The sequence below is a fragment of the Falco cherrug genome, chromosome 11 (genome assembly GCF_023634085.1).
Source record: "Falco cherrug isolate bFalChe1 chromosome 11, bFalChe1.pri, whole genome shotgun sequence".
In the NCBI taxonomy this organism is placed as follows: Eukaryota; Metazoa; Chordata; class Aves; order Falconiformes; family Falconidae; genus Falco; species Falco cherrug.
The window spans coordinates 23963281-23988885 of NC_073707.1; the positions used below are offsets into that span (position 1 = coordinate 23963281).

The 25605-nt window shown below is 42.0% G+C and overlaps 1 protein-coding gene and 1 long non-coding RNA gene across 7 annotated transcripts in view; one reads left to right on the plus strand and one right to left on the minus strand.

The window, feature by feature from the left end:
- MCF2L2 (MCF.2 cell line derived transforming sequence-like 2) overlaps positions 1–25605 on the plus strand; it is a 181087-nt gene that overhangs the window by 148881 nt on the left and 6601 nt on the right. For 3 of the 6 annotated variants that reach the window (XM_055723577.1, XM_055723576.1, XM_027804255.2), the window contains exons 21-29: positions 1523–1648; positions 5902–6123; positions 7474–7566; positions 7944–8022; positions 9147–9219; positions 12418–12527; positions 20624–20713; positions 22873–22944; positions 24675–24761. In XM_055723577.1, the coding sequence (XP_055579552.1) occupies positions 1523–1648; positions 5902–6123; positions 7474–7566; positions 7944–8022; positions 9147–9219; positions 12418–12527; positions 20624–20713; positions 22873–22944; positions 24675–24761 (952 nt within the window). Of the gene's footprint in view, positions 1–1522; positions 1649–5901; positions 6124–7473; positions 7567–7943; positions 8023–9146; positions 9220–12417; positions 12528–16433; positions 16530–20623; positions 20714–22872; positions 22945–24674; positions 24762–25605 lie in introns of all 6 variants that reach the window. The other 3 variants (XM_005438482.3, XM_027804257.2, XM_027804258.2) reach the window with 3 other exon arrangements.
- Positions 12536–16033, minus strand: LOC129737050 (uncharacterized). The gene is made up of 3 exons (XR_008734447.1): positions 15754–16033; positions 15334–15485; positions 12536–14748 (listed from the first exon to the last, which is right to left on the minus strand). It is a non-coding gene; the product is annotated as an uncharacterized LOC129737050 (long non-coding RNA).

Here is a 25605-nt window from a genome sequence, read left to right on the forward strand (position 1 = left end):
AGCATCAAAATCACAGGTCACTCGCTATATGTGATCAGTTATCTTACTACCTTTGCTTACAGTCATCTTACTTTTTCTGTTTAATGGTAGGAATCCTGATTGGCTTTGGTTTCAAATTCAGTTGTGTAGTCTTGGGATCTTCCAGCTACTCTGAGATTCACGTCTTCTCAAGACTGTACCTACCATCTGTGGGTTTGTATCTGTTAAACTTTGCTTCCCTAGATGCTTTTAGCAAAGTTATAGAGTCTGACTCTGATCTCAGGTGGATACTCGCTGGCAGTAACTGCTTTCTCTACAGTGCAGTGGGGAGAAAGCAATCTGTGCATCTGAATCAGGTTCAGGGCTCCTCTGTAGGCGGAAGAGCAAGAAGCAAGGCAGTTAACTTGATTTATAATGAAGGTTTTAGTGTGTTTCAGGGCTTCCATAGGTTATAATGGTTGGTTACAAGAAAAGAATTAAGTCCTGAGCTATGACTAGAATTTTCCAAGCAAGAGACACATCTAGAAATAAGAAGTAAGGAACTGTACTATTCTATGTAAGTAGTTGGCCCTGAATATTTGGAACTCTAAATAGGGTCTTTCTATGTGAAGAGGTTACAGAAATTGAGCCCTCAAAAGATTTTGTTTGTTTCTTTGCTTTGGGCACATGTTTCTTAACTTGTCCAGAACTTTGTCTCTCGTTCCTTGTGCAAGGGTTGAAGAATGGAATAACTTTCCTTATTTCAAGCAGAATATAATGTTTGATGAATTTTTGCTAGAGGTCAGCATTGTTCTTCAAAATTACTCTCTCTCAAAAAAGGTTTTCAAATTTGCAAATGTAGATCTATAGATAGTAGAGGTAGAGACTAAAAGGTGGGGAAATTTTATAGTAATCTGGCCTATTCTGCCCCCCAAAAAAACCCAAAAACTGAAAAAACCTGTCTTCTAGATTAAAGAAGTCTCATTTAATTTAAGGAAGGGAGATTTGTGAGATGATTTGACCGTGTCTGCAAGCACCTACAACAGGAAGTGACTTCCTCCCTTGCAGTTTGTTTAACTGACAGGAGCTTGCTAGGACCTGATGAATGGAACACCAAACCTGCCAAATTCAAACTAGAAATTAATTTATATTTTTAATGGTGGTAGTAAGTACCTTGTGGAACAAATTGCAGAGGGAGATGGTGAATTCTCGAACACCTGAAATCACTACATTAAGATTGAGGTTTTTTTCTAGCAGATGTGGAATAAGAAAAACCTGGATGTCACTCTGTGACATGCAAAAAGTTCATTGTAAATATGTCAGAATGGTCCTGTCTCATCTTAAATGAACCCATATAACTTGAAAATGTCCAAAAGGTCAAAATGTGTGCCCTCAATGACAGTTCTGGTGAGTGTCCTGTTTGGGTTTGATCTTTTTTAATTTTTTTTCCCTATAATTCTGCTACTTTGTCTGTGCAGTACAGATTTCAGGAAGGTTTTTCTTAGGGTGGCTTCTAGTTAGTATAAGAAGTTTTCAAGTAGTTTTCATATCTTTTTTAAATCAGGAAATGCTGAAGTGCAGCAAGAATTCAGAGGGTACTGCTGAATTGGAAGAAGCCCTGGCCACAGTGCTTGATATCATCAAATCAGTAAATGACTCCATGCACCAGATAGCAATCACAGGATATGAGGTATGATTTGCTGTTGCTCTTACTCTAGTTTTGACCTATCCAGTGTTCCTCTCATCATCGATCATGCTGTGCCCATGGCTGATAAACTTTGCAGGAGTCTGTGCCACATTCTTGAAGGATGTCACTCAGTGGCATGTTGTGGTGGCCAAAAATACGTGTCAGAATACCTGTCATGTGGAGGCGGGGGTGTGAATGTGGGGAAGAAGTGGGACAAAGGCAGTCCTTCTGAGTAATCACACCCAAACCTCATTGGTAGGTGAGAGGTAGCGAGTGTGACGGACATAAAGTTTCAGCAAATTTCTTAAGTTATGACTGCTATGCACTTAGGAAGGAAAATTTGGCTCCCATTTGAAGTTGGTAATAGAATCCATCCCAATGACTGCCAAACTCATTATCTGAAATGTGAAATAACAACCACAGTACAAATCAAAGGCCACAGATGTATGTATATCTCTGCTGAAGCTCCATTGCAGTCATATGACTTCCAAGAACTAGTGTTGCCTACATAAAATGAGCCCTTAAGTGAGAAGTGGAAGTGACTGACACACAAAAGAGAAACATTCCGGGTGAAATGGGGCCTGAGGGTGATGTGGTCGCCCATTTTGAAATGGCTGCAGGGTCAAGAAAAAAGAAAGCACTGAGAAGGTGGGTTCGAAGAGTTATTAGATCAGGATAACAGGGTTTAGTCTGGACACTAGAAAAACAGTATTTTGTGCAGAATGTGACTTTCAGAGAAAGTGCTGGAGTCTATACTGACTGTGTCTGGGTGGGAAGTTATTTGTGTCTTGCAGGATGTAGTTGCTTCAGGAGTTTTAGTTTCTGTAGTTCTCTTGTGCAAGTGTATCTGCACCTGGTAGCTGAGGAAACTATGCCCTCTGTCAGCATTGTTTTATAAAAGAACTTAACTGCTTGCTTGGCTGTATGTCATAGATCCACCGCTGTGCACAGCTGGAGATCCTCCTGTGGATTGTACGTTACATTTGAGATGGGAATGTGAGTTCATATCCTGCAGTAGCTGTACTGGGTTGAATGCGAAGCAGTGGCCGCCTTGTTACATTAGCACACACACAGACTAGCTGCAGTGCCTGTGGGTCAGAGAAACACCACAGGTCCTAAGCACAACTTAGCGCTCCCAAACCTGACGAACTTAAGTAAAGCATGTACTTTACCCCAGCCTTCTGCACAGCTATGAGCTACACCCATTATGAATTGACCAGGGGATCTTGTGCTGTATGTGTTTGCACCAAGAGTTGGGTTTAGATTAAGAATATAACATGAAGCTTTCCTGCTTAGTTTAGATTAGTAGTATCTTTTTGACATGATTTCCATCTAATTTTCAGTTTTTCCAAGTGTTCTCAAGGTAGGAGAAGCCTACTATGTTCAGATTTGTTGGCTGAACCGGAATAGTTCATTAGCTTTGTAATTTCTTCAACCTACAATGTCAAATTCAGCACCTGACTGCTTCGGCCATTGGCAGTTCTTAAACGATTCTTCAGTATTATCTCTTCTGATGGAGCAGACATGCTGTATATTTTTGAATCTTCACTGAATAAATCTTAATTCCAGTAACACAAAAGAAAACACTGGTCTTAAAATGAATTTTATACTGGTGTAATTGGATGTAGAAAATAACGTCAGCTATACATTTTATTTAAATATATAAATTTTATAATATTTACATGTAGAGAGACAAGCCAACAGCTTAAAGTGACTTAAAGGTCATCCTTTCGCCTGTTCCTTACTTTCAAATCTCAGAGTAGTTTTGTACTCAGGAACCAGAGCATTCATGTTCCTTTTCAGCCTCCACTTTTGAATTTGTCGGCCTTCCATGATATGCCAGATAGCCTCCAAGGACTAGATTGTTGCCTCTTCTACAAAGTGGAACATGGCTGCTGTGTAGCCTGATGCCGACAGCATTCCTGAGATGGTTTGTTACGTGATTATTGAATTGGGTGAAAGTGTGAAAGAGGATGAACCCAATAATCTGTTCTCCCTGTTCCACCTGTCCCAGCTGCTCAGCTGTGATGCCAAATAAACACCTCCCATAGCTCATGAAACCATACCCCATCTTGTGGAGTCTTTCCCACAGAGGTATGATAGAAATACTTGCCTAGAGCACCTTGCAGAGAAGGAAATTATGCCAGCAGAAAAGCAGGTTTTATGGCAGCTGATGAATGCTCCTAATTGCATAGGATATTCTGCTTCTCAGACCTGTGCACATGTAGACTTGAGGAGCTGAATTCTTGTGTAAGAAATTCCTAACATGTAAGTCCGGGGTTGGTTTGGGGTTTTTTTTGGTTGCTTGTTTGTTTGTTTGTTTGTTTTAGGCAAAGCCACAAAAAAGTAGAATAAATCTTGCAGAGAGGAAGTTTTAGATATGTTTCCTACTATCGTCCTGACATTTGCATACAACCTGGCCTGGGTAATTTGTCCGTGAATTATGCAGCACCTAAGCCATTCATATGTATCTCTTGTCCTCTGTAAACGTGATATAGAGTGTAGTGTTATAACAGGGAATAATTATATTTGAGAAAGCGATTAAACCTTCCATTTTAAACTTCCTTTAGGACAAAATATTGCTGTCCACTAGCACAAGTTACCAGAGACAGTGTCAACTTCTCTATTTGCTGCCTACCCTGAAGAGAGAGTCCAGTGCTTGTGGGCTAATATTCAGTCTTTTTCGGGATTGCTGCAGGGTGCCATCCCTGTCCATCCTCTTTCTCTTTGCAGTGGTAACCTCGCACTTCATTTGTTATAAGCACAATCCTATATCCGAGATTGAAGAGACGGACCTATCACAAGAGTTGAACTGAGCTTTTGGATCTCAGTGCCATATCAAACAGTGCCTGGAGTGACAGAAGCCTCTCACCATTGTCAGAACTCTGTAGGCAATATGTTTGTTTGGGTTTTTATTCAGCTTTACATCTCATCAATGCACTTTTCACAGGTTTGCAGTTTACACCCACACGCACACATAAATACAAACACACAGAGTCCTGTAAGCACAAAAAAAATCCCAACTCTGAATATTAGAGATGAGAGATGGTTATACCAATTACTGAGATTTTTTGAATGCTTTGGAGAATTAATAATACTGTGATATGGAGTTGAAAAGTACCTAATCAAACCTGGTTTTGCAGTTGGATGTACGGTAGAGGATGTGGAGTGGGAGGGAGAGCAGGTTGCAATCCATATTTTAAGAAATCAGACATTCCCACTTGGAGCCAACATCCTCATCTTATAATCAACATAAGTACTGATTTTCAACATTTGTTTGTTTAGTAATGCACTGAGTGTATTCTCTCAATTTATTATACAAAGCACTCCTAGAAAAATTTGCTGCTAGGATAATTATGTTTATAATTATTTGTTGAAGCCCATTACCATATAGACGTTGCCATGTCTTCTATCCATACATTGCTATACTCTTTAGTACTGAACTGTGCTATAAATATTTGTTCTGGTGGCATCTGAGCCAAATATTTATACCAGGTGAAGTATTCACCCATCCATGGTCCTCAGAAAAGGGCTTTAACTTAGAAAGGACCAGTTCCTGCTTAGTTTCACTTGCCCTCAGGTACTTGTACAGCTCCTTGGTGCATTTACTCCCTCTTTGCGCAAGGCTGTGCAGCATTGCAGTTTGCAGATGCTGTGCTGAGAAGCTATTGACAAGGGTTCTAAAGTCTATTTTGCAATGGGAGGGAATTACACACCTACATACCTCTAGGCATCAATCTGTGTCTTCAGACACCTAAGCATCTTTCAAGGTTTTGCCCAGGGATAGAGGAAGCTCCTAGCAGAGCAGAAACTGAAGCTAGATCTTTCAGAGCCAAGGCCTTTGGCTGACTATCTGGACTGCACTGGGCCTTCATACTGCTTTGGAGTCAGGAGTCTTGAAATCTAGTTCTTGATAGAAGATGCTTCCTCTGAGGTCATCAGAGGAGACAGCCTGTGTGTCAGATCCAAAGAGGTCCTAAACCAGACCTTAGACACTAACTATGAATGGAGAGACAAACTGGGATTTATGAATGTGGAAAACAGTGTGTTAATGGTTATATGAAGAAACCACACAGGTTTAGGAAGGAGACGTGTGCAGATGGGATTCCAGCTATAATGTGTCCACTCTCCAGCACAAGGGATGCCTAGGCACATACCTGTGCCTGGAAGCTTAAATACCACTAGTGGAAAGAAATGTGCCTGGGATTACCCTAGTCTGAATACGATATAGGCTCTCTTTTTTCCTTGCTTGCTAGGGGGATGTCAGTGAGCTTGGCAAGCTGTTGATGCAAGGTTCCTTCAATGTCTGGACTGACCACAAGAAGGGGCACAACAAGGTGAAGGATTTGGCTAGATTCAAACCAATGCAGAGACACCTCTTCCTCTATACAAAGATGCTACTGTTCTGCAAGAAACGGGAGGAGAACACAGATGGCCATGAGAAGACAGCTTCATACAGCTTTAAAAATTCGTTAAAGGTAATAAATATGGTAATAGTGGGGAAAGAAAGAAATCTGGTGTTCTCAAAACATGGGGATGCTTCCATGTGGAGACTTGAGGAAGGTACACATATCTGGAGCTGTCTTGCACCCCTGAGTAAATGAAAATCTGGAGACAGACCCAGCCATGTGTCCTGCAATTCCAGACATGAACCTTGGTTTTTGCAACTTGATACAAATGGGCACCTTGTGTGTTCTTGGCCAGTGTTCCATAAGGAGGAGCAAGACTGAATGGACCTGCATCTCTCGTTGTTCTGCCTGTAAGCATCCTCTAAGTTCCATACTATTGCAAGCTTTACTATTGACATCATTTGAGCAGATACATTCTGTGACGGTAATAGCTACAAATGAATCACAGTGCAATAGAAGTGCCCTTTTATTTGCAAGAGTGACATTTCCAGATATGAGTCAGGACATTTTCTGTTAAGATGGAAATTACAAGTAGGCTCAGTTTTCCCTTTAAGCACACTGGTGTGCCACTGGTGTGACTTCAGACAACTAACATTTGTCCAAGTGTAAATGCTGCAAACTTATTGCAGGGTAACCAGACAGGAATTGTAACAGAACCTAGTTCAAGGAGCGAACCAATTCATACAAAGGTTTGAAGTTTCTTTCTGTGGAGACAGCAGAAATGATGACATAATTAAAGCTGTTTAAATCTTCAAATGTAATGCTGAGGCAAATCAGAACAAGGGAGAGAAACAAATCCAGGAAGAAGATGGGAAGCTGGTAAGCATAGTAGCAGCTGGACTTCAAAATTTGGGTTAAGAATCTTATCATTTAACAAACCTAGAATTACGTTCTTCAGTTCCTTGTTTGTCTTGCCTAGTTACACACTTAGCTACTTGCTCACCTCTTTTTAAAATTTTCCCGAAACTGTATTGAATTTTTTGTATTGTCTGGATTTGCAGATGAGTCATTAAATCTCACAATGCCCTGTTCCAGCCCTCTTCCTCTCCCTCTCAATAGGTCAGTGATGGCAAGTTGAAATACCATCTTCCTCAGACTCAAAATTTGTATAGATGGACAAGAGCCAGGATAGGGTTGAAAACTGTTGCACAGTTCAAGCAAGAAAAGCAAAGAGGATAAATTCATTATCAGATATTAACTTGTGTTACTTTTGAGGACTTAATTTTTTTTCTATAACAGTAAAAAATATGAATGATAAATCAGATGTTGAGAAGCAACATGTTCTGAATGTTACTTTTAATAACTCCCTAAGGTGCAGAAGTGAATGCATCCTTTTAAAAATGCTTCTCAGAGGATAAATTGTTTAAGGACTATTGACGTTTTTCAGATTCCAGCTGCTTCTTTTCTATTTTGAAACAGATGAGCACTGTGGGCATTACAGAAAATGTAAAAGGGGATAACAAGAAGTTTGAGATCTGGTATAATGGCAGAGAAGAGGTCTATATAATTCAGGTAACAACAATCTTTTTTTTTTCCCCAAGGACTATTCTTCCTTTCAGTTGAATTGTGTTTTAAAAAGTTTTCAGTTTCGTGAATTTTTCACTGTTTGTTGGCACTCAAATTACAAACTTACCATTCTGAAAATGGTCATGATTTTGGGTGAAAGAGGAAACAAAGTAGTGGAAAATTACTTGGAACGCTGGACAGAAAAGCAAGGACAGGATCTTAGATTCATGGCAACTTTTCCATCTTGAAGAATGTGCTCTGCTTTGCTGGCCACAGTCTTCTATTCCTTGGGAAAATCGAGACCAAATGTAGATCAGGGCAGCCAACTGATTGGCAGCATGCTTTAATTAGATCTGTTTTGCCTTTTCCTCTGTTGTTCTCAGGCATCTTCTGTTGAGCTGAAAAACACCTGGATTTCTGAGATTCGCAAAGTCCTGACAGGACAATTGGAAGCATGTAGAGGTAGGACACACAGAGCGAGATCTGGTAACATTGCTTTCCTTCTGTAGCTGTGTGTGACAACATGGAGCTGGGATGAGTTACGGTGCCATTCAGTACCACCAGGGAAACCAGCAAGAGCAGACTTTCTGTGTGAGGATCCATTGCATGGTTGCAGCATTTGTTCAATTTAAACCCTTGTCCTTCATCAAATAAAATTTCTCAACTTCAGAAATGGCATGGAAAAATATTCCGTTCAGTTAGTCTGAGGAATGTGATTTTCCTCTGTTCTCCCTCTCAGACTGCAGCCCTAGAAGCGCACCCCTTTGCAATAGCCTGTGAGCAGATGGGGTCCCAGTCTTCACTCTGTGCCTTCTTGCAAGACCTGACACAAAAGATCTCCTTCCACATATGTGGCTGGACATGCCAACTGTTGCTCTCCATCCTGTTGTTTGTTTTGCTTTGTTGGGTGTTTGAGGGTTTCTATTTTAAATCTAGTCGCCTACCTTATGCTTTAAATGTCAGTCAGTTATCCCATCTTTTTATCTTCGTGATCTCCCTGTAAAACATGATTGACATTTCCCTCTCTCACAGAGATGTCACTTTTAAGGTGATTTGTGATGTGCTAAACCCGTGAATGACTGAAGCCTCATAAGTACCTAAAATATTGACACCCTCTCCTTAAAGTGATGCCAGCAAAGCCTCTCCACCCACATCCTTCAGATTCCTAAGCAGACTTTGTCCGAAGTGGAAACCTGTGCCTGGGCTTTAACTTTAGAGGTCACCTTTATTTTAATTGTCTGTTTCATACAGACAATGAGTTCTTACAACCTCCTTAAGTGGAGGGAAACAATTACACACATTGGCCTCAGCAATTTAATCCAACCCATAATAACAATTCTTTACAATGCTTACTACTCAGGTCTTTTGTTACTGTTCTTGTCTTCATCCTTTCTCCTTTTTGCTCTGAGTTCTGCTGCGGTCACTTCAGCAGGAACTGCTGACAAAGAAACTCAGGATTCTTATCAGTGCAGTTTCAGGCCTTGATCTAGGGACTTTCTGATACAGTTTGTAATATTTATTAATGGGAAAACAAGGAAGCAACTTATACAGCTTGGAGCAATTTCTTTTTACTTTTTCTTTAACAGAAGCAAGTCAATTGCACCAAAGAATTACTGAAAGTGTATACCATGCACCAATGGATTCCTCCAACGCAAGCAGGTAACCACAGCTATTGTGGCATATCAGGGCCATTTTTTGTCTTGCCTTTGTGCTTTTGCAGTACATAAATTCTTAGTTTTCTGTGTTTAGCTTCCTGGGTACGAACTTACTTGATTGTCTTTGAATTCTTAAGAGACATGTAAATGCAGGTAAATGTTTTGCTCATGGGGAAACTAAACTCATTCTGAATGCAGAATTCATTTCAAAGGTGATCATTTGGGTTTGCAAAAGAACCATATGCTCCAGATTTACTCCAGTTTAGATAAAACGTAATGGGACATTTCCAGGATGTTAAGTGGAGCTGCCAGCAAATTTTTGTAATGACCCAAATGCTGGACAAATTTAATGTAAGCTGGTATGGGATGAAACAGTAAAATTTTAGCAGGATCAACCAAACCAAGAGACCCCAGGTAACACAGCCAGCCTCTGAGAGTTGTGCAGCTCAATGCAAGAAATTTTACATAGATGCAATACTGTTAATCTTGCACCATATTTTCTCTAGGCTTGGTTACATTTGCGTTGTTTAAGGTTTAAGCTGGAAAGATTTAAGGGTGAAAAACTTTCAGTAAACCCACCTTGGGGATAGGATAAAATTATTCCAGTAAAATATGAAATGCAATCACAAAAATGTTTCAAATCAATCCAGAGGTATACCCCTCTTGTAAGGCTCTCAAAGTGAGAATTTTCAGACCAGAATTTATAGACAAAATATGTAAGCAGAAAATTAATTAACTCCAGGAAGAAAAGCCATATGATTAGCTATTTGTCCTAGAATGGATTAAACCAAAGGAAAAATGAAGTACTTGTTGTCTTCACTCTGTCAACTGTGCTGGAGAAGGAGAGGTTAGATGCTTCTGCTCCAGATGCTGAGTTATTACAGGGACAGGGTGGTTATGGGAAGTCTTCACGAAAGAGCAACACTCCGGGCTTTCATGAATGAAACAAAGTTCAGGGTGCCCTATTGGCTATTGTGAGCAGAGGCCACCTTGATCCTCTGTCATGTGTGTCTCAGGTAGAAGCAGGGACAGTGGAATTGCAGCACAAGGTGGCTTTGCACTAGCTGATGTGAAATAGTGGATCCAGAATTCCCCAGACTGTGGAGCCCCTTCTGCATCCTGTTTTGGGATGCTGGATGGAGACAGGGAGGAAGGAAGAAGCTAGGCTTTGTGATACCCACCCACATAGGCATCATCTGTGTTTATGACTGATATGACTAAGCAGCCCCAGTTGTGGAAGGTGCTATAAGTAAGCCAGTGGCAGACAGTATTAGCTAAAGAGCAACTAGCATCATCAGAGCTTTGCTAGTACTTGGAGGCTAATTAATTATTGAGATTTTATCTAACCAATAGACATCCTTTCCTGGGTTGCTCATGTGTAACAGTGATTCTACTAGGAATTGTTAAACCTGTACTGCGACCTTGGGGAGATCTGTTTGCAGGACGCTCTCCCCTCCCTGAGCCTTATCTGTTCAGTGACAAAGACCATTCCCGTCACTTGGTTATATGCCACCGCAGCAGTTGGGGCTGCAGTTCCATGAGATAAGGCAGGGCTGGGCTGACTCAGGATTGGAGCTGAGGTGTTGGCAAAAGGGACATTTAGAGCCAGTGTCCTTAATACAGACAGTTACTAAACATCCCTAAGTCCTGTTTAATCTATTTAAACTCTCTCTCTGTAAATTCTTCCCCAAAGTTTCACTGTTTAATCCTAAAATGAGATGCCCTATGGTGCCTATTGCTGCTGTATCTCTCTCAAGGTATGGCTGCTGCATTTCAGTGATAATGAAATGATCCCTCTGTATTGTTTTCTAATCTATTTAAACATACAAAACTTAAATAGACTATTGTTCTAGCTGCTTAACTATCTGCTTTATTGGAAATGACTGATTTAGTCATACATCCATGTAAAAATATCCTATAGATATACACAAACACCTGGAGTTTTACTGCAGATGCTGTTTCAGAGAAGCTTGTGTGTTTTCTTCATGTCTTTCTCATAGCTGTAAATCTTTAACTCTGTCGGCTGTGTGTTTCACAGTTATCTCAGCCTAGCTGGGAAGGAACAGAGAAAAAAGAATAAGGAAATGTGAGTGTGCTTTGGCTTTGTTCCCATATGTATTTTGAGCCCCATTTTGTACATGACTTCAGACTGCAAAATCAAAATTTTGATTTAGTACAGGAGGTAACAGAGACCTCCTGTTAAGGTTCCATCAGAAACAGGTCAGAGGTTGAAATACAAAGCAATGAGTCCCAGGCTGCCTTGTAGTTATAAAAGGTATTCACAGATCTCTAGTATTCCAAATGTTTTGTAAGTTTTTAATGATATCTTGGACCTTTCCTTACAGCAAGAGAGACCCTGGGAATGTTAAGCATAATGGTTCACGTATTAATTGTAAACAGCAATGCAATTGCTGATACATGTTAATAATAAGCATTTTGGGAAAGAATATTTCAAATGTGTAGATACGATGAAATGTGAGGAGCGGTCTGCCAAAGATAACAGTGAAACACCCAAACTAACCCACCAGACATTTGCAAAACAATGAGGTTACCATGAGAAAACCTTGCAGCTCAGACACCCTACAAACCTGGGTCAAGGGGGTTACTCCCATTACAGACGACAAGGGTGGTATCTGTGCAGATCTGGCAAGATGGGTCCCCTCGTCTGTGGTTCAGCTGTAGACAGGGATATCCCACTTGGATTCATGTTTCCGAAGAGCAGAAGACGAAGAAGTTGGGGGATCCTGGAGTCAGTGGAATTCATGTGTTCCTCTATGTATGCTATGACCTCTATGTGACCACCCCATACCCATTTCTCTCCTGGAGTTAAGTATACTTATGCTACAAAGGATGGAAAACTGGGCTTCTCTTTTCAGCGTGGTTTCCCACTCCCTTTCTTCAAATCTGTTGGATTTGCAAAGAGAGCTTGTACAGCCAACAGGCTTATTCCTCCGTTTTTCCCTTCTCAATTCTCACTGAGCACATCCCTTACTGTGTGGTGTGGAAAGGGGGCAGGGACTGGAACGGCTTTTCCTACCATACATGCCTGCATAGACGCAGACTTTTATAGCACACAATTTTAGAACCTGCCCTTTATTCCTTAAGCTTCCATATCTGAGGGTAAAAAAGAATGCTTAGTGTTCGGTGCTCTGTTAGGTATTAAGCAGGAATGTAACTATTTTTGTATTTCTTTTGTCCAAAGGTATAGCAGGAAGTCATCAAGTATATATGAAAACAAATCTGAGACATCAAACGTGGAGGCATCTAACAATAAAAACAGGAATTCCAGTCCCAGCGCCAGACAAAAGAGAGGTAGGGGTTCTGAGAGGAAGCTTTTTTGCTTCCATAGGGTAATATTTTTAATTTTGCCCACTCATTTCTGGAGTTTGATAAGGATACTTTAGATGTATGTTGTTTAAACCCAACATCAAAAAACCAATGCTACAAAGCTGAGTGACTGTCCCATGAAACTTCCTGAACACCAAAAAGCGGGTTTTTTTTATCAGTTTATGATTTTTTAAGTCTGATTTTTGTTGCATTACAGTTCTCTTTATGCTGCTTGTGTTTTTTAAAAATAGAATTGGGGGGGCAGTAGTATACACATGTTAACCTATATCCTGGCTAAGTTGGTTTCTAGCCATATTTAATTTTAAGATTGTCTGTGGACTTTGCTAATCTTCTTCTTTATGTGAAAGAAATTCTTTTGCCTCCTCTAGTGTGTAGTAAATAAATGGATATGTGGCCATTATCTGAGGGCATAAATACAGTAAAATATATTCCATACAATGTAGGTTAAAATGAACACCAAGAAGAAATGGGATCTCATCTGGCAGTAACAGGAACAGAAAATCTTACAACAGTAGTTTCTTTTTTAGGTAGCATTTTGAAATATTAGAGCAAAGAATTTTCTACTAAATAAAAAAGACAGTTGTGAGGTCTTAAGAGATTAATGTCCAAATCAGGCTTAAAGTAACATCAGGCCCCTTTATAAATGGAGATGGTAAAAAAAAAAAAAAAAAGGACTATTTTTTCTTTGTAAAATAGCCTATTCACCAAAACGTTTTTCATTGCGGTAAGTTTTCATTCCAGGAAGAAAGTTATGGATTCTTCATTAAAAAATCCAGTGTTGAAAACCTGTTTCAGTAAAAATTTATTTTAAAAAATATAAACTTTTTTTTTAAATTGAAAGAAATTGGAACGTTGAAAAGCAGTCGTTCATTGGAAATTCATAGACTGCCTTTTAAACAAATTCCTGGGAGAATTATTGATGTTTTCTAACCGGTCCCGCTTACGCACGAGTGTGGGAACTGGGGTTGCCCTGTGAGCTGACTGTCATTCTCCTGTATCGCGCTTTCTCACGGCCAGTGCCCAGGGCTGTGGCTGGAGCCCTGCCGGAGCCCCCCGCCCGCGGGGATGCGGCCGCTCCCCCCCGCACCGGGGCGCGCCCGTGCCGGTGCCCGTGCCGGTGCCCGTGCCGGTGCCCGTGCCGGTGCCCGTGCCGGTGCCGGCGGGAGCCCCGGCTCCGCACGGCCCCCAGGCTGCGGGTCCCCGGGGGCGCCCCCGGCCGGGTCCCGGCGGGGCGGGCGGCCCTGGGCAGGCACCGGGGGCCGGGGGCGGCCGGGGCTGGGGGCTGCCACAACGGGTGTGCCACCTGCTGACTGTAGCGCTCCCGGTAGCGATGCGGTTCACGTGAACACGGGTTACTTAACAGTAGCTCTCTTTCCGTAACGCAGCGGGGGAGGGCACTATGGGCAAGCTATTTCAGTTTCATTGTTCTTACGGATAAGTGCCTGCGGGTGAGTTCTCTACGTGCAGACCAGTGTTGTGTGTGGACCTGACCGGTAGATTCACTGACTTGAAGCCCTACGGGAGCCAGGTCCTGCAGGAACCTCTGGGGACCACCCACTCGAGTGCCCTGCTCAAAGCAGGGTCAGCTGAAGCAAGTTGCTCAGGGCTGTGTGCAGCTGAGTTCTGAATAGCTCCGAGGATGTCGACTGCGCAACTGCCTCGGGGACACTGTCCCAGGCTTTAACCGCCTTCACAGTGAAAAAATGGGGTTTTTTCATATTTTTAAATGGTATTTCCCATATTCCAATTTGTACCCGTTGCCTCTCATCTTATCACAGGGCTCTACTGAAAAGTGCCTGACTCCATCTTCTTTACTTGAAAAGATTCCCCTGAGCGTTTTCTTCTCAGGCTGAACAGTCCCAGCTCTCTCCCCCTCATGTCAGCCACTGCAATCCCTTAATCACCTTTACGGCCTTTCACTGGATTGACTCAAGTGTGTCCATGCCTTCCCTGTACGGGGGAGCCCAGGACAGGACACGGCACCCCAGGGGCGTCTCACTTGTGCTGGGTAGAGGGGAAGCATCACCTCCCTGGACCTGCTGGCAAGTCTGTGCCCACTGCAGCCCAGGATGCTGTTGGCTGCCTTTGCCTGAAGTATGCATTGCAGGCTCATGTTCAACCTGTTGCCCATCAGGACCTAGTTCTTACTATTTTTGGGAATGGCTTCCAGGGTTATTTGGTATACCTGCAGAATGAAGGAAAAGGTTAGAAATAACTCCGGTGGGGACAACGTGTCTTTAGAGACCAGTGTCTACTGGTCAGCCGCTGCTGAGAAGCTGTGGGGACTTGTGAAATCCTAAGGGGTCCCTCAGGGAAGTGATGTAATTGCATAGCTGAAGAACTAACATATAAACCCACCCCTACACACATGCACTGTTGTACTTGCCGCCTGATTGTTACAATGGAATACTCTGGATTTTCTTGCTCTATGCAAACAGAAAGTAAATATATTTTCTATACCAGCTTCTGGATTCTTTATAAGCTACAGTATCTTTACAAAGATTGCCTCCCAGTGAGAGCAGCCATGGCAGGGAATGGCTCTTAGGCCGACACTGGCAGTCTGAAAGCCAAATGCTTCCCAGTTGCAGCTGTGGGCTTGAGCAGATGAAACCACTGCTCAGGGGCGGTTCCTCACCAGGTTCATCTGCCTGGCCCAAAGCTGCCATCCGGCCACCGGGTCAAAGGAGCTGGACCTCACCAACACAGTACTTCTGTATTGTTAAAATCTGTTCATCACACCCATCTACAGGCACCTCGGATCCTGGATTACCTTGGCTGCAAATCAGGAAGTGATGGGATGTGCTTTCCTTTGGAAGCACAGCTTGTCTCTCTGTTGCTTGTTGCTTGTTGCAGCGTGGGTTCACTGTCTCTTCATGTTCCCTTTGTACTTCTGGTCTTCATTTGTCCCTCTAATGATTTTCACTTGGCAATGTATGAAATAAAGAGGAAAAAGCTATTGGTTAAATAAATCGTAAGACACAGAACCAGGCAGCCAACACGTGGCTTTTTTCCTGCTCCTTTGTTGTAAACCTTCTGTGTGTTACCTGCACACACAAAAAAAGGGGCAGATCTAGAATCTGGCAGGAGTGTGTGGATCTGGGGGGTTGATCTAGGGCCACCTGTTTCCTGCAGCGTAACCGAGGATCTTTCAAACCCAGAGTGTCAGGACATAGATCTGGCTGTGACTTACCTCTGTAAAGTGACTGTCAGGCAGCATGGCGGGCTTGTTCATGTAGGAGCTTGGCATGTAAGCTTTGCTGGCATGGCATTCCTTACATCCCAGCAGGTCATGAGATCAAATGCATGACTGTGTGCCAGCTTCGGAGGCTGTTAGAAAGACTTCAGCAGGTAAGGCTGAGAGCACATCAGTCACAGGACTGATGACAGCAGACTCTTCGGTGCTAATACTGGATAGCAGAAGTGAGACTGCTCACAATGCTTGCTGTCTGTCCATGTCCTGCACTGCAAGGCTTCTTCTCTTATTTCTCCCTACAACCTTGCTGTTCCAACCACAATGGTGTGTTTTCATAGTAGAAGGCACTAGATGCTTTTTAATAAGCTTGCTGCTAAACTGTATTTTCCTTTGATGAGAGCTACATCCCTTCATGTGTTTTTCTTTGTTTTGTTGTTCTCCATTAAAACTCAGTGAGCCAAACTCAACCCAGGGGCTCTGTTTGGCTCAGCTGGTTTAATCACCCTGACCTCATGTCGCTTTTGTAATTGATTAGCTCTTGTTCAGCCTTGAACTGAATCAAAATTTATTTATTTGTTTATTTTTAGTTGTCATCCAGTGCTAACCTTTCCTTTCCCATAAGCTGAACAGCTGACCCTTCCTTCCTTATTTCTTTTCCCTCTCCCTCTCTCTCCTAGTTGATGCTTCCACCAGCCTTAACCTTGAGCGCACAGCGCTTGCTAGAAAGCGATTCACATTGCAAGGTCTTTCCAACCGCAGAGCTCCACCCAAAGGTAAAATCACCCCATGCAGCATTTGGTCTCTGGCCATCTGTCTCCCGCACTTCCACAACATTCTCTCCATCCCATAGTGCCATCCATCACTATTTCCTAAAGTGCTGCTGCATCTCACCAAAATGCTCCTGTCTGATGCACGCATATGGCTTCTCAAAGAAACTGTTACCAAAAATTGCTCCCACAGCAGTGTTGGCAAGGCAACCTTTGAGTTGACTGGTTGGGTGTTTTAGTGGTGCACAGTGCAAATAACATGTATTTCCAGTTTTTCTCAAGGGCCAAAGTGTGAATTTGTTTTAAACCACCAATCTAACTTCTTTTAGCAATTGAAGGGAAGAATATCATCTCTGTGTTGTGCTGCATGAGGTTTTTATGTGTTAATTTGCTTATTGGTTGGACCTCTTTGTTTCCTCTTTGTTTTTTCAAATATTGCTCAGCTATGGCCTAGTGGTTACACTGTGGAATGGGAATTCAGAATCTGGGGTTTATTGCCATTTCTGTTTAATTATGTTATATGACACTGTAAAGTGGTGAGCTCTGAGTCTTTGTGCATAAATGTTTAGAGGACACTTAATAACCATGAGTAGAGAGCATTGCATGTTCCTGTGACGGCTGTACAAGGAGCAGACTTTAGAGGAAAGAAAGAAATGTGAATAGAAAGTAAGTTTAATGACTATTTACAATCACTTTCTGAAAAGGTGATGTAATTACTCTTTTTATTGTTATTATATGGCTTTTCTCCTGTTCTGATAAATGATATTTCCTCTGGGAGAGAAAGGCAGAGTGTGCAGTGATGGAGATGAGCGGAAAGGAGGAAGAAGCAAGATGAAAGGATAAAAAGAGAAATACCGTAGCATTAAATGACAACGTTATAAAGTAGATGAGAACACACTAAGAGCCGGCACAGTTAACATTCTGGATGCAAGGTTAAAGCTGCACTTGGTAGTAAGATCCAAGATGGACAAACCAGTTCAATGTTCTGAATGCAAAAAAGGGAGTGGTTTTCAGATCCTGTGACTTGGGGAAGTCAATTACAAAATACAGATTTCAGAAATGCAGGATAATACTGTAATTCAGGCAAGTTTGGATCTGGACTTTTGGTTTGGGCCTTTCTTGCTCTTTTATCTGAATTTTTCTTGTCATGTGAAGTGTCATGTGTTGTATTCAGCATTCCAGACAGCAAAGCACAGTTCGGAAGAGTTCATACCCTCTAAGCTATAGGCGCTCTCAGCTCAAAGACTTGCTTGGTCTGGTTACTTGAGATTCCTGTGAAACACCTCCATCGCACGATGTCCCATTTCACTTTGTTGTGCTGTTCAGTTACTAATCCGGTCCTGGCCTAAAGGAAACCAGCTGGCAAATAGGCTGGATGATTTGCAGAGTGTTGTGATTTCTGCGGGCTGGTGACAATGCAAAGCCATGTTAGCGCTATATGGACTGGCTGTTAAGGCAGATTGGAAGCTGTGAGAATCACAAAATGGTTTGAGTTGGAAGGGACCTTAAAAATCATCTAGTTCCAACCCCCTGCCATGGGCAGGGACACCTTCCACAAGACCAGGTTGCTCAAAGCCCCATCCAACCTGGTCTTGAAGAAGGTAACAAGGTAGTTAGTGCAATAAGCTTGTCCTTAATGCTCTTGACCCCTTTGTCTAAGGTTTGTTACTGGTCATGGCAGAAGATGGCACACTGAGCTGAGCATACTTTGGGTCAGACCCACTGTGTCTGTTCGTGTCCAAAACACGTAAAAGGGAAGGTTTAAACAATAAAATAACAGGACTAACTAGGGGAAAAACAAAATTGCCTGATGGATATCAACTGGCAGTGGAACATGAATGCTCAAAGCATTGCTGAACTGTCTGCCCAGGCTGGATATGATGGGGTTGAAAACGTATATAAGCACCTTGGTGTTTTGGCCAAAGAAAGCTGAACTCTGGAGGAGAAACTTTACCATCCTGCACTCCATCAGTGCAGAGACCACCAAGACAGCTGTACCAGAACGGGCACCCGAGTGTACGAAAGCCCACACTCGTAGCGCTCTGCATCTCCCCCACCCCTGGGTCAGGATTAATGTCCTTGTTTGCAGAACCAAGCTCATATTCCTTGGAGGTGGAACAGGGTCTCTAAGAGCACAGCGTGGTATAAATGTAGCCCAGCACTATAAGTATAAAGTGGAATTTTCTTTGTATTTTAATAAGGGCAGTTACAACAGTCTGAATGTGGGGTCATTCCATTGTAATTATCACTGAGAGCAGAGTTTAACCTGTCATTTTTCTTCAGACTTTTAGGAGGTGCGGATAAGGATGTACTTGAATATATATGCTTTTATGAGTAAATTGATAAGGAAGTGCATTGGCAGGTACAGAACTTACAATCTTTTTACAGTAGCCAATCTACAGTAAAATCACTGAGATTTTAAGGAGCTAATATGGTTTCCTGATGTTCTGGCATAATAAAACATTATAGGAATTGCAGTTCAACCAGTCACACAAATTTCTTCTCCACTGGAAACATACAGTGAATGTGACATTTATTAGGCAGAAATATGGGGAAAAAAAAGTAAAGCGAAACATTGTGTGACTGAACATTCCAATAAGAAAATGTGAAGATGAAGAATGGGAAAGAGAACTTTAAGATCCTTGGCAAGGAGATATTCACAGTAGTATAGTTCTGCACAGGATATTTAAACCTGAAAGATCAAATCACCTGAAATTTATTTTACTCCAGTGCTGTATGGCAGTTAAACACTGGGGGAGACCAGCAGGGAGAGAAGTAAGAGAGAGAGAAAAGAACATAGACATGGTAAGAGGAAGGGGACAACTGAAACAGAAAATTCCTCTGAACCACAGGCACCATCTAGGAACATGTGGGCAAAGATTCAGCAAAGCATGTAAGCATGTGCTACACAGGGGTTTGCGTGAAATAACTCTCGACCTACCCCAGGCAACTTTTCAGTGAAAACAGAAACAACTACTTAATTTTTACATAAATATTTCTTGGATGTTTTTAAAAATCAAAACATGAAAATCACAAATAGTTTTTGACAAATTGAAAACCTTCAACAGAATATTTAAAGCCATTTCTAATAACGTTTTCAACTGAGGTTGTGTCCTGGTTGAGTTAAGCATTCAAGTACCTTACTGAGACTTAAGATATGAAGCATGTGAATAGCTTTACTCATGTCTCAATGGACATACTCACTTGATGAGCGCAGCTTAGAGTGTTTTCAGCAGAAGTGACTAAAAAGTTAATTCTGAAATATTTGTAAGCAGGCAACTTTTTATCCCAAGTGGTGCTGCTGTAGTTGGTAGGTGCAAGAAGTGTACTGATGTGTTGTAGATGTGTAGACACAGTCTAAGAGCTGTGTGATGACCTCAGTGTGTTTTGAAACATCATGTGCTCTCTGAAGCTGGTGAACAGTTAGTCCATTTATACCTCTGATCTGGTTATGAAATATTTTGAGTAAAAAATGCTACTCACATCTCATACTGTAGTCTGGAGAATTTGTGTTTTCTTCTGAATGGGCTTTGAGAAAAGGCAGGATCCTGATTGGAGTAAACAAAAAAAAGTTCTGTTGCCTTCACTTTCTCCAAGGTGATTTGCACAGTGAAGGATGGAGGCTCAGAGATGCTTTCAGGCATTCACACAGTTAACTTCTAGAAATGACAAATGTGAGCTCCAAACCACAGTTTGGTTTTCGGTGTATTTCAGGTCAGTCATCACAGAACAAGCAGTTGTGTGTCTGAAATAATCCAAGCCTCATCTGTAAACACACACACCCCATTCTAAACATCATGCTCATCTCTCTGTGTTTTGTAGCTGTAGTTGTACAGTAGTTGGTTGTTAAAATATCAATTGGCATAACTCTCCTTTCTGAAGTATTAAAATTGATACAATTGGAATTTCTTTGAAAATATGTTCATATAAACTCCTTTCTGTGCTTTCACTTCATTGAGGGCATTTTTCCTGGCTGTTTTAGAGGAGCAACCTACCTTCTATTTACCTTTTCCAGCTGCTGCTTTACTTTGGACCTTGTTTACCCTTAGTGCTTATTAACCTCTAATTCTGCCCTGCATTGCATCTGTCTGTCCTCCCAGATCCAGAATCTAAGGAAAGAGAAGTTACCCGTCGCTTTTCCCTAGCCTCCTCCACCAGCACCACAGTTAATTCTTCTGCTGTGACCAAAGGTACCGTCATGCTGCTTGCTTAGCTACCCTTCTCCCTTCCTGCTGGCTGATACATTTACTGCCAAATGCTGTTATCAGAGTGAGTACATCAGGCTCAGTTTTTATAAATGCAGGAGGTTCCATTAGAAGAAGAGTCAGAACCAGTAGAACACCTGCAGGGAGGCAGGCCAAGACATTTTGAATGTATATCAAGGTGTTCCGCCAGCATATATAGTGACTCAGTTTCTCTATAATAGGCTTCAAGGAGTGGTTCTGGTTTCCATGGAAACTGGATTAATTTTTGGCTGATGTGGGGTTAGGTTTCCAACTTCTTCCTGGTTTGGATAAAGTGAAATTCAATAGAAATTATTTCTCTGTTTCCTTAAAGCTGTTTAGGATTTTTGCTTTCAAGGAGGAGAGAATCTCCTCATTGCTTAGCCTCAACAGACATCAGATGGTAAGAAAGCCTGAAATCAAGCCAAAAATGAAGTAGCAATAGATGCTGGGTTTAAGCATATTTAGCATAATCACAGTTATGATTAGAAATTATGTTTTCAAGGAAATTTTCAGATGTGTGTAAGGGAGCCAGGTGCCCAGAATGTACTGAGCTTTATGTAGTTTGTGTGGGAACTTCTGAAAGTTTTACTTCTGAGCTGTGATTATTTTGATAAAAGGCACTTTTACAAAATTTGCTTTAAGTTACTGCACCAGTGCTTATATTTAAATTCAAAAGCAACCCATGCATTTGGGCAAACTGGTTGTGTTGAAAATCAGTGAGGTTGTAGGCACCTATGCCTACGTGTCAGAGTTACAGAGTTCTGTTTGGGGAACAGAACATATGGTCTTACATCAAATTCTGAATATACTGTCTTTTGGCAGTTCCTGGAATGGAGGAACTGATTTGCAAGTTCAAGATTTGCGGGACAATTCACAAACTAAAATAGAAAGAACAACAGCTGAATTCATTTGTATAAAAACCTTTGCTATATATTTGTCAGAAAAAAAGGTTGCACAGTAGTTAGTGCATTCTAAATAGTTACGAAGGATACACACCGTGTCCTTGACTGTGCAATGAGGCTGTCACAAAATGAGAGTGTAGTGGGGTTTATTGGCAAAGGAAGGATGAGATATTTCGGCTTCCTACAAATGTTTCTTTGCCATCCTCTTCAGATTATAGCACTAAAACATCACTATGTGGAAATGATGGGTATAGCACAGGAGAAGAGGTTCTTAGAGCTTTCTGTCATTGGCAACAACTTCAGAAATATGTAACTGTTACTAAGTTATGGGAAGACTGAATTATTTCCTAATATTTATTTCCAAAGTTGGGGAACAGAAAGAAGCACTTATGTACAAAGAGAATGGGCAACCAAGGGTTGCTCTTTCGTGTGTTTTATCAAAGAGAGCATGTGTGAATTACAAGGAAATTAAAACTTCTTTACAGTTTCATATAAAAAAATCCTGTCCTAGGATCCTGTCTATCACAAAGCTGTTGGCAATTTCTTGGAATGCTGAGAAAACTACTTTTGTAATGATTTGAAAGCTAGAAAACAAAATCAGTGCTCTTCAATTAAGTGTTAAATAAAGCATGTGCTTTAAGGAAATACTTCAGATGACAAAAGAACCGAAGCTTGAGCCTTGTCTCAGGATCAGTCAAGTGCAGATCTAGCTAGGGTGTGTGGATCATCACATTCAAGGCTACTGCATACTGCTGTGTGCTGGTCCTCACTGCTGACAGTTCAGCTCTGTCACATCGCCGGTCCTCCACATGTGGAGTCAGGACACAGGAGGAGCACTGTACGTGGACCTGTGACAGATGCCCTCGACTTCTGTGGGGCACGAGCGTTGGCTTTTGTGGGCTCTTCCCCGCCAGCCTCGTGGGCAGAAAACCGAGACTGTGAGTTGCTTGCGTTAGTGCCATCTCCCGGACGAGAGAGAAAGCATCTGTGAAACCTGATGGGAAGCAGATAACATTTATTATGTCTTAATGTCTTTTGCAAAAAGGGATCTGTTTCCACATCACAGAAGTGTTTATTTTATCTTCACCACCTAGAATTTAAGGGTTGGTAATTTTTCCGGGTGAAACAAAGTATTAGGCAGGTAGTGTTTCCAGGTAATGGGAAAGCAAGTTTCTCCTTCAACAATATTTACAGCCTTGTGACTCTGCAAACTTCACACAGGTCCCCTTGTGCCTGCAGTTAAAGTCAAGAGACATGAAATAAAGAGTGACCCAACTCCCCTGGGGTTTGAAGGTATGAGTATTTCCATCCTGCATGAAAACCTGTTCGGCACTCTTTTGATATTACTCACTCAATTAACATCTCATCACTGCTGGCAGACGACACTGGAGTCCTTTAGGGATTTGGTGTCATTATCTGTTTAACTGTGATAAACACAGCTTGTCACCCCCTTGCCTGTCCCCTGCACTCATGTTATATTTACCAGCTTTCACCTAGGGATGGCCCTAAATTAAACTGTCTAAATTAAACAGACTGTCATCTGGATCTGGATTTTCTGCCTGGCTTCTACCTCACTCCATAGAGTGCAGCAGCAGGGAGAGAAGGAGCTACTTTTCACCTTCACCTGCATCTGGCTGCTTGCATCCCTCTTCCCTTCTTAGTATCTATACCTAATAAGAGGAGCAGGAGCCTAAAGACTACAGAAGAGGCTACTGTGCATTAGTATCCATTTAAGGTGCAGTGTTTCATTTCAGCCAAGCAAAATTTCCACCTATTTGTTGGAACAGACTCATCAATTACTGTTTAATAAACAATACCAAAGAGTTAAACTGGGAAGTTTTTCCCCAGCCACCAAAAGATCACCAGCTTCCATTGGCAGCTTTCCCCTTTACACAAGCGTTTGCCAGAGCATGTTGCCTTGTGGGGCAAAAGCAGTCAGATGTCCCTACTACAAGACAGGGGAGAGAGAGACGTCGGCTGAGGAATCCTTTCTTGGGATTGTATTGCTTTGCACAAAACATTGGTAGAAAGGGCAGGTGGCCAGGTCAGTGATGGAATCAGTGACATACCAGAGCTATCTCCTGTGTCGCTCCCCACAGAAGAGGAAATTAGAACACAGAGGTTGCAAGAAGCAATTCAGAGACAGCAGGGGAAATAGTAGTTCTGCTGTTTGCAGAGTTTTTCCTTTTGTCAGTGACCCCTGGCACTATGTTTGGAATCATCCTGGCACCCAGCACCAGGAGCTGTGGTATTCATACCTCACTTTCCTCACTGACAGATACTTCTGATCTCAGCATACCATGTGGCTGCAGAGGTAGGTAGGGGGTATTTCAAGGTGCAAGTACTGTCTGTAGGATAAAGCTTACTTGGTCCTCACTGGTTGAAACCATGGTGGTACTGCACAACATCCCTCACGACACCGAGTTTCTTTAAGTAGGAAACAATGAACATTATCACCCCTTTACCAGAAGATAATACCGCTATTGCCAGGGCCCTGACAGAGTTAATAACACAAAGGATTTGATGTACATAGATAAAAACTTCCCCCACACAATTGCATAGCATTCATCAAGAGTGAAATCATTCACATCTGGCTGGAAAGAAGAGCCTCCCTGGTTCCCTCTCGTTGCTGTATGGATGGGCATCAAAGCCATATATCATCACCTACAGAATGATTTGAAATGCTGCAAGGAAGATGTTAAAAACATGTGAGCAAGCTGTAGCGAAATAGAACACTGCACTGTTCACCCAGCAATTATTTTCCTTAATTAACATCCGTATTTCTGTTTGATTCATTTGGCTGTTCTCTGTCCTTCTCAGACTTACAGTTTTTTCTGTGGAATGCTGCTGTCTTTTCACTCATTTGTGCTGGTCATGTGTCTCCTCTTTTGTAACTGTTGGACCCCAGTCCACATGTTTGTTAAAAAGACTACCAGTTGCAGAGGTGATTCAGGAATTCACTTTGGACTGGTTGTCTGGTCACTGTTTCACCTTGAAGACACAAATTGTACTTCCTGTCACAGATGCTTTTGAGAACACCATATTGGCCCAGACTAAATGTAATACTGGTTCTACCGCGAGACCTGTACCTAGATCTGCTTCACAGACAGGTAAACAAAATTAACACATTTTTCATCTCAATTTGAGAGTGTAATGTAAATTTATGATAATAGTTACTCTTTATAACTTAAAGAGATTTTTCTCTTTTAAATAACATTATTTCCCATGAAAGCATTGTAAGAACAAGGTATAGAAACAATGTCCCAGGTTCTGGTTCTCTGTAGGTCAGGCACAGCTGAAAATAATTCTTTTAACTGACGTGAGAGGGCTCAGAGTTTGATCTGTGTTATTTCACAGCTTGAAGTACGTAAAACTTAGGCTATTTCTTAGTCTCTGAAATGAGGATAGCAGTTCTGGAATGGAAGAGGAAAGCCAATGGATGTATTTGTAAGGAATCCTTGCTGTTTAGGTTTCTGCTTTGGATGCTTTCTACAAATGACAGTGGCAAAAGGTCACTGAAGCTTTGTCTAAGGGGGAAGGGGGATATCTTTTTCTTCTGGTGTTTGTATTCCAACCTGTGAATTTGAAGTACAATTGCTGTAGCAGTTTGAAACGCATTAGCATCTATGTATTATTGTACATTTAGACAGTTGTTACTATTTTGCTGGTGTGATTCAGCCGATGCAGAATACGGGGTCCAGTTCTGTATGCTGCATGGTCTGTAACTGAAATTGCCTCTTCTGCCTTAAAACTCTGTGACTCTTGTTGGTATAGACCTTGGCAGGGACACTCACAGCCGAGCACACGAATGCTGCTTCAGAGCCTAGTTTACATCTTGGAAAGTGCGGGTGACCTAACCACACCTGCAGGGTTACAGCTGGGGATCTGCCCTGGTGGAAGGCGGTCGCTGCCTCTCCTGTAACTGAGCCGCAGTGGTCGGGGGAGTCACAGTCC